We start from the raw sequence: 9,595 nt of genomic DNA, 5'->3' as shown, positions 1-9,595 counted from the left end.
TATCTCTTATAGTTTTACAGCTATGTCCTGGATAAGATTTTTCTAAAAGGGGAGATTATTCAAAAATAAGGCTTAACAGAGTTATGGTTCTTTTGCACTGCACCTCTACTCAATGAGATCTATCTACCTACAATGTTTCATGTTGATATCTCTTATAGTTTTAGAGTTATGCCCCGGACAAGATTTTTCTATAGGGGGAGATAATTCAAAAACCAGGCAAAATAGAGTTATGGTTCTTTGACACTGCACTCCCCCTTGATGCCCTCTACCACTGTATGAAGTTTCAACAAATTATCTCCAAGGGTTTTCAAGTTATGTTCCGGACAAAGTTCAAGTTCAAAGTATTAAAATAAACAAAGGGCAATAACTCCAAAATTAGGACAAAAAGAGTTATTGTTCTTATGCACTGCACATCTTCGCATTGAGATCTATTCACCTTCAAAGTTTCATGTTGATATCTCTTATAGTTTTAGAGTTATGCCCCGGACAAGATTTTTCTATAAGGGGAGATAATTCAAAAACCGGGCAAAATAGAGTTATGGTTCTTTGACACTGCACCCCACCTCAATGCCCTCTACCACTGTATGAAGTTTCAACAAATTATCTCCAAGGGTTTTCAAGTTATGTTATGGACAAAGTTCAAAGTATTAAAATTAACAAAGGGCAATAACTCCAAAATTAGGATGAAAAGAGTTATTGTTCTTATGCACTGCACATCTACACATTGAGATCTATTCACCTACAAAGTTTCATGTTGATATCTCTTATAGTTTTAGAGTTATGCCCCGGACAAGATTTTTCTATAAGGGGAGATAATTCAAAAACCGGGCAAAATAGAGTTATGGTTCTTTGACACTGCACTCCCCCTCGATGCCCTCTACCACTGTATGAAGTTTCAACAAATTATCTCCAAGGGTTTTCCACTTATGCCTCGGACAAGACAACGGACGGACAGACGGACAGACGGACGGACGGACAGACGGACAAGGCGCCGACTATATGCTCCCCCGAAATTTTTCGGGGAGCATAACAAAGGGCCATAATTCTGTTTTAAATTTGGCTGCAGCGAAAATTCCTTCCTTTACTGCCATCTACACATAAAGGTTGTTCATCCTTGGAAGTTTAAGCAAAATCTGCCATCCGGTTTAAGAGGAGTTGCATTCACAAAATTTCTATATAGTATATATTGAAAAAATCAACAAAGGGCAATAATTCTGTAAAGTTTGGTCGCAGCGAAAATTCCTTCCTTTACTACCATCTTCACCTTAAGGTTGTTCATCCCTGTAAGTTTAAGCAAAATCTGCCATGCGGTTTAAGAGGAGTTGCGATCACAAAATTTCTACATAGTATATAGTGAAAAAATCAACAAAGGGCCATAATTCTGTTAAATTTGGTCGCAGCGAAAATTCCTTCCTTTACTACCATCTTCACCTTAAGGTTGTTCATCCCTGTAAGTTTAAGCAAAATCTGCCATCCGGTTTAAGAGGACTTGGGTTCACAAGATTTCGGGACGTACGGACGGACTGACACTCGGACGGACAAGTGCAACGCTATATGCTCCCACTCTGTGGGGGCATAAAAACAAAGTTACAGCCAATAATAGCAAGAACAAGCAAACTTTGGACTTTTGACCTTGAAGGTCAAGGTCATTTATGGATGAAGGTCAAGGTTAGTGTGGTCTACTGCAAGGGTTGTTGTGGTCAAGTATGAAGACAATACACCAAGAAATAAAAAAATTATGATCCAGGTACAACTTTGCGGACGGGAACGGCAAAGCCGCCGCACCTATAGCGAAACCTCTACTTTTTTTTCAAAAAAGCCAAGCTGTATTTTTTTATGAAAAGAAGTACAAATGAGTTTTCAGTTTTGACACTGTTGAAGTAGAGCAGGGTCTTTCAAATTATTTGAAGGACCCTGGGTAGAATAGAGATTTTCAAAACATTGCTGGAATTTGGACATGGTTTAAATGCTCTTTTTGGAAAGGTGAAGAGACCTTTTAATTCATACTTCTGTATACATGTATGAACTTGATCAATGAAAATGTTATGGGGTTGGACCTTATTAGTGACATGACTATATTCTACACAAAAATACTGTCAATTTCTTCTTCTGTAAGGCTAATTTTCACTTCAAATATTTAAGACATATAAAACTACACATTGAATTAAGTCAATTTACAGATTAAAGCTTTCTTAATAGAAATGACTATTAAATATATATTGCGAGTTACAATTTAAGCATACCTATAGATTACATAAGTTACCATAAGACAGATTTTCTTATTTGGTTCTCTTTATTAAAAATGACATACATGTACAATTATTTTATCAACTTACATCATGCTCAACATACATATATTTTTAACCTTTACGAAACGGGTCTTTCAAAGTTCTTCTTGAAAGGTCCTGAGCAATTAGGACTTGGCATCAAAGTCTGTTATTTATGTGTAGCTAAATCAAACAAATACTGTCAAATTTACATTTCAATTATAAAACCTTTACTATAAGATGTCCATTAATTTTGTCATTAAATTATAGTGAAATTATCTAGAAACAGCTTTCACTTGTTCTAGTAATTTATATATACTAATTCAGGATCTTTAAACCCAAGTTCAAGAAAGGCCAGATAGATATTCTTTGTTATTTGGCCCCCTGACAGAGGCAAACTTGTATAATACAGGTTTTACCCACATTGTTTCTACCTACTTAATTTAACAAAAACCTGGCAAGACTAAGAAAAGATTGATCAATAACAGTGGACAATGATACAAATATATACCATCGAGCCTGTACAAAAAGCCCTACCCACCAAGACCAATACGAGTGTCTAAGGTGAGCTTTAGAAATAGTCCTGACTTATGTTTATGTTTGTTCTTTACTCATCACACTAATTGAACCATTTTTAACAAAATTCCATGTATTGACCACTTTAAAATTTCTTTTGTTATCTATTTCGGGTAGTTTTCAGATACAAACTCCCAAATCTTTCTGTTTTCCTAGAATTTCACGAAAACTTGTACATAGTTCTATTTCATACTGCTGATATTAGACTTTAATCTTTTAGCTAGGTCTGGTAATTTTCTTATATGATCATCTGCACAACTGCTGACACAGGATTCCAATTCTTTCCTAAATTGTACCATTTGTGATTCAGCAGGGGTACTAGGCAGATTGTCTCGAAGTTTATCTTGGCAGTCCTTAGCACATCTATTCAAGCGGTCCTGAAAAAGGAAAAATGTCAGTCTTTGTAATTTCAATTATAATGAAAATCAGAGTAAAATAATAATGAGCTATCTCCTCTGTCATGGATAGACCAAGAGTTGTCCATATCCATAAGAAAGCGCACTCAACTATCATCAGTGCTTGACAGTAAGAAATGCGGCATAAGTCTGTAAAAAGGCAAATCAGAGTTAATGGACTTGTGTCAATCATGTTTAACAAATCACATAGAACAACCGTGTGAAGTCTCAACCCATTCCCTTCAGGAGATTAGAGATACCGACTTGCACACAAAAGCTTAAGCAAAGTATGACGACAGTAATGCCGACTTCAAAGTGAGTATAAAAGCTCTCGCTATTTTTCCAATAGTCAAGCTTAAAATGGAAAGGCATATACAAGAACATACATACAGGGTGTCCGTTTGACCCTAGAAATGACTCTTTGACCCTCTGGATTTCATGCCTAATGAACATCCTGACATATCTGTCTTACTCCTTACTATATGGCAAGTTTACTAGGTTTACAGTGGAGTTTTTATAGTAGTTTCTGAGAAATGGACCTTAGCCATTTCGATAGATCAGTGCAAAACAGACATAACTCCTTGGCTTCATTTTGTAATCTAAGTTACAGCTGTTTTGCACCGAACACATGATTTATCTTTTGCAGGTCATACTGACCTTGACCTTTTACCAAATTGGTATGAAAGGTAGAACACTAATCAACATGCATCTACATATGAGTGACATTTTAAGGTTTAAGCTTTGTTAGAATTGAAGTTAACCAACGCAAACAGTAGGCCATGACCTCAACTATTCTCCTTCAGAAAGCAGAGCTAATAAACTGCTGAGCTGTCACAGAAGTGATGATTGTCCTGGCCCAGGATTTAATGTATGTCCATTTATGATTCCTTTTGAAGGTGGACATTTGAGCTATTAAAGTTACAAGACAGACATACCATGAGTGTGGAAATAAAATAGTAAAGACACAGTTTAATTAGACATTTGACCTATAACTGTGACCTTGAACCAGCATAGAGGTAGCATGAACTCTGCATATCACTTTTTTGAGGTGAACAATTGAACTGAGTTTGAAGAAATATAATTAATATTCATGCTAATGTTATGGTTGATCAATGATCCATTCAGTGGATGAGAGTTGCTTGAAAAACACAACTTAAAAGGGGTATGTAGTCTATGGACAATAATGATTCAAACACGTGTGAATTAAACATGTCTGACAGTGGTAAATGAAACATGTCATTGCATACAAAACCTTAGCCAAACTTGTCTTAAACAATTAATTTAAAGTAGAAGTCAGAAGTGAGAAGTATAGCTTCAATTTCCTTTGAAAAGTTTAAAAATCTTTAGAAATTCACCTGAAAGTTTTCCACTTCTTGTTGCATGAAATTCTGTGCTTGAGTTAAAGGTATGGAACAATTTTCTACACACCTCTGCACATCATCTAATCCTGATGTTTTAACATCACAGCACTTTGCACTACATCTGTGCATGTCACCCTGTAAAACAAGTGTTGATAAACTGTAGAAACATGCAGCAAAAATAGTTCAGTACATAAAATATATAACAATATTGCATTACATTTACAAATTTATGCAAGACTAATCAAGACTTTTTTTAATAGGTTTTATGTTGCACTAGCTTTACTTGTGGGGGTTGACCTCAGTGCCTGTTTGTGCCTGAAATAACTCACAGAGGCACACTTGAGTATAACCACTGACGATTCTACTTAAGACAATATACAATGCACAGACATCTGCAACCTAATCAGTTACCTTCCAAAATGACCCAGGTCCATTCAGAAAAGTGTAAGTTGGAGTCTGACATTTTTTTACAGTGGTATACTATCATATTTAGGGGAAACAAGATTGCATTTGAGAAAAATGCTATGCCACCGCATGGTTCAAATTTCATAGCTGTACATCAAAGCAAGAAAGTAGGTCACATCATCAAAATCTAGGTCAAAGTTCAATTTTACAAATAAAACTGTGCACATGGTCAAAATGTCATTGCTGTACATCAAAGGACAAGAAAGTAGGTCACTATCCCCTTGGGCAAGGCATAATTTTGGCCCAAGGGTTTAATAACAATCTTGATACAGGTCCACCAAACAACATTTCAAGTCAAATATCTAAGCTATAGCTTTCTCCCATTCAGAAAACATTTGTTCTATTTTCTGTTTTTACTACGTGTACATAATGAGAATCACTGCCCCCAGGCAGGGCCAATTTTTGACATTTGAACAACTTTGGTGATGATATTAAACATCAAACATCAAAGCTCTATGCCTTGAACCTTCAGACAAATTTTTTTTTTTTTCACTATATGTACATAATGAAAATCAATGACCCCCGGGGCGGAACCAATTTTGACCCCAGGGCTATAATTTGAACAATCTTGCTAGAGGTTCACTACACAATGTTTCATGCAAAATATCTTAACTCTAGCACTTGTCAATTGCTAGAAAAATCTTTTTTAAGCTTTTACTATATAAATATAAGGAAAACCAATGACCCCTGGGGCTGGGCCGATTTTGACCCCAGGGCTATAATTTGAACAATCTGGGTAGAGGTCTACCAGACAATGCCTTATGCAAAATATCTAAGCTCTAGGCCTTTTGGGTCTTTACAAGAAGGTGTTTTAAGTTTTTACTATATGTACATATAGCGAAAATCAATGACCCCGGGGCGGGGCCGATTTTGACCCAAGGGCTATAATTTGAACAATCTTGGTAAGGGTCTACCAGATGATGCCTTATGCAAAATATCTAAGCTCTAGGCCTTTTGGGTTTTTACAAGAAGGTATTTTAAGTTTTTACTGTATGTACATAGTGAAAATCCATGACCCCCGGGGCGGGGCCAATTTTGACCCCTGGGCTATAATTTGAAGAATCTTGTTAGAGGTCTACCAGACAATGCCTTATGCAAAATATCTAAGCTCTAGGCCTTTTGTGTCTTTACAAGAAGATTTTTTAAATTTATTCTTATAATTCCTTTTGGTTGCCATGGCAACCAGATTTCTGCATGGAATGAAATTCTTTGAACAATTTTGGAAGCCCTTCACCCAAGGATCAATCCTGCCAAGTTTGGTTGAAATTGGACTAGTGGTTTTTCACAAGAAGATTTTTTAAGTTCACTATATAATCTATATAACACACACACAAACACACACACATACGTGAATCACTATATGCCACCGCATCGCAGATGCTGCTGTGGCATAAAAATGAGAGCCAACCCAAGCTCACGAGACTTGTAAAAGTCTAGATTATTGCGCAATACCTTCATTCTATATATTTGGATTAAATATTCTGTTTCTGGCATTTACATTTTGACAATTCTTTGACACTGAACATTATACTTTGAAGTTTTCTCTGAAAACTGAATGAAATGTATGCTGACAGGTGTTGGCCCAATGAATTAGAGTATAAAGAAGTTATTTAACCTATTTTGTTTTACACTAAAGTGACTTTGCATATGTAACATACTTTTTAATGACTTCAAAAATTATGTGTTATAAAAACATGAAAAAAGGGAAATAAATCTTACAAAAGTGACAGTAGCAAAAAATTTTCTTTCTGTTTATGTCAAATATTGTTCTCAATAAACAAACAAAGTTTAAAAGAAATATCTTTATTTCTTTTCTTGAAATATGATTTTTTATGACATAAGCCTGATTGGGCATTTTCACTAGACTCTTCATTCATTTATTGAAATGCTATTTAAAAGTCTGGTATAAAACACTTAATGGTAAGACTTATTCTCTACTAAATATTGGACCGATTTGGTAAAGGGTCGAAACATCCGGTGCTGAAGCGTCTTGGGTAATTTGGGGCCGATACGTCCTGAGGCCGAAATGACTCGAAATCCAATTCACAATGTTATATTATCAAAATAATGGGTCTTCAAAGATTTGCATGATAGTCTGGTACACTAACTGGTGCATCATAAAATACATTAATTAGTGTAACATACACATACTGGTGCATCATATACTAATCTGTCGATATACTAGACCTGTTAATAGTCCTTGTTAATGTTATGTAAAACAATTTTAGGTCAAATGTTGAATTTGAAGGTCAACGATAAATACAACCATTTAAACAAGCCAAGAGGAGACAAAAGAGACATGCTTATAGCAACACAATACATCTTCAAATTAAAGATCGCTTAAGACAACTGGTCGATAATATACTACACAAATGAAAAAAACAACAAGTTTCTCCCAACAATATCCGAAATTTCAGCTACATCCGAAAATGTTAATGTTTACAGAGAAATTATAAATATAAGAATTTGAGCGCTTGGTATGGTCACATTTTATTATGTTTTATTCAATACCTGCATTTGACGGATTAGATCTCTATCTAGCTCCGTAAATATTTTGGTTGTTGCTTTTTGCACGCGATCGCTGATTTCCTCCATGCTTAATTATTATAAATTAACGAATTATACCGGTGAACTGGCGTTGTCGTCTTCATATCAACAAAATTAAGGTGATACGCCGCTAAATATAATACTTCAAAGTTCATATTATACACTTCAATCGGCAGTGATGTAATAACTCGTCTTTCTTCGTCAAACCACGTAAAATGACTTACGAGTTTGCTTCTGTACTTAAATATATTGGCTCCCGGGTAGAACTAAAACAGTGGGCTATTACCCACAAGACCAATCGCCACTAAAGATGCATATGCTCAAATATGATATTTGAAAATACTGGTAGCTGCTCCACAGTCTCTTTTTTAATAAAAATAAACATCTATACGACTTTTGAGTACAGTATGAGCACAGATATATAAACAATATATCTTATCTTATATTAAGCTCCATGGTATATGGGCTGTAAATTATTCTTATTTGATACGATTTAATAATTTTGAATTTCGGACTATGTGAAAAACCTACTAGTTAAACAGACCAGCCAAAATATTTGTATACAGTCAAGCAATTTTACAATATATCTACATACACCCATCAAGCATAGATAAAATTAATAATTATAGACACCATCCGTCATCACAACAATTTGCTTTTAGTTTGGCGGCTGAACATGAAATATCAAAAATCCATACGTAAGACTTCACACCAGCAAGTGTAAAATGCGCCGCGTGGGCTGTAAAAAAAACTGCCCCATATTTCACCTCAGTGTGGTTATATTTTTCTGTTGCTTCGGGATCATTGATTCTAGCACAAAAAGTGATGAAAATTTAGTACCGCTCTTCCTGCACATTAATTAAGTGTTGAAAATTGTGTAACGCCCAAGCCGGTGCTGGGTGGGGGATGGGGGGGGGGGCGTAAGGGATATTGCACCTTTTCATTATTCCCCATGTACATACTCAATTAAACCGATTCTACCATTTCATGTTTTTGTTGTTTTTAATGCTTCCGATAGATTACCCCCTTTTCAGATATATACACGAGTTTATCGAATTCCACCTAACGTCATTGATAAATATGACTGCAAGAAAATCCTCTCTAGCCCGCCACATTAGTGATTTTATTTTACACAATTTTAAGTAAAGGCCAGTTTCCAGAAAATCTAAAGCATATTTCTTTGTTATATAAAAATTGCAGATAACCCTGTATCACACACATACATATCAGAAATAAGAGGTGCCTCCCTTTTATTGCTTGTTCATTTCTGTCTTAATGGCTTGCAAATGTACTTTAATAATGAGATAAACTTATCTTATGATAATGAAGACCCTTACTTTAACATGTATGGCGGCGAGGCTTACTTTTTCTTTACCTAAAACTGTTATGGTCACGTGGTAATATTTCAGCCTTATTACTGGAGGCAGAAACATGTCTAAACCTTCTTCTTCTTCCAGTACTGCACAAAACCCGCTCTGGGGCATTAACGTACAGGATGTATGTACCAAGTGTTGTGCGGCGAATAAGTGAATGTTTTAAAGAAGAATAGGTTAAAAATAAAATCAACTCCGGCATATTATGGCCCCATGACCAGTCCTCCATTGAATGCCTCAATGTTGACTGCTGTGACTAGGTGCTCTGGAAGCTGGTTCCACAGGCGGATGGCTGAAGGTAAAAGGAACTTCATGGTGTCTGTTCTGGGACATGGAATCTGTGTCCGTAGCCATGACCACCAAGTGTCAGGGATTGGAAGTACTGTGCAGCTGGGATGGCTATGAGGTTGTGCGTGATCCTGTAGACCATCACTACATGTAGCTTCGCATTGGAGCGGCGATGCTGTAGAGTTGGCCAGCCTAGGTCTGCCATCATTGCAGTGGTGCTGCTGGTTGCCTTGTTATCACCTTTTACCAATCGGACAGCTCGCCTCTGGACAGCTCCCAGCTGGTTGATGTTGGTGGCTGTGTGTGGGTCCCAGACTGTGCCT

General features: G+C 36.2%; 1 protein-coding gene across 1 annotated transcript; it reads right to left on the bottom strand.

Moving 5' to 3' along the window:
- Positions 1-2,673: 2,673 nt before the first annotated feature.
- LOC132732145 (protein FAM136A-like) lies at positions 2,674-7,735 on the bottom strand. The gene is made up of 3 exons (XM_060718510.1): positions 7,576-7,735; positions 4,594-4,734; positions 2,674-3,220 (listed from the first exon to the last, which is right to left on the bottom strand). Exons 1-3 carry the CDS (start codon positions 7,657-7,659, stop codon positions 3,026-3,028), a joined length of 420 nt encoding a protein of 139 aa, XP_060574493.1. The 5' UTR covers positions 7,660-7,735; the 3' UTR covers positions 2,674-3,025.
- Positions 7,736-9,595: the final 1,860 nt, after the last annotated feature.

The sequence above is a fragment of the Ruditapes philippinarum genome, unplaced genomic scaffold (genome assembly GCF_026571515.1).
Source record: "Ruditapes philippinarum isolate M1 unplaced genomic scaffold, ASM2657151v2 ctg1556_1_1_1_1, whole genome shotgun sequence".
Taxonomy (NCBI): domain Eukaryota; kingdom Metazoa; phylum Mollusca; class Bivalvia; order Venerida; family Veneridae; genus Ruditapes; species Ruditapes philippinarum.
Note: the sequence above shows the minus strand (reverse complement) of the source record. Positions and strands in the feature narration are given on the sequence as shown.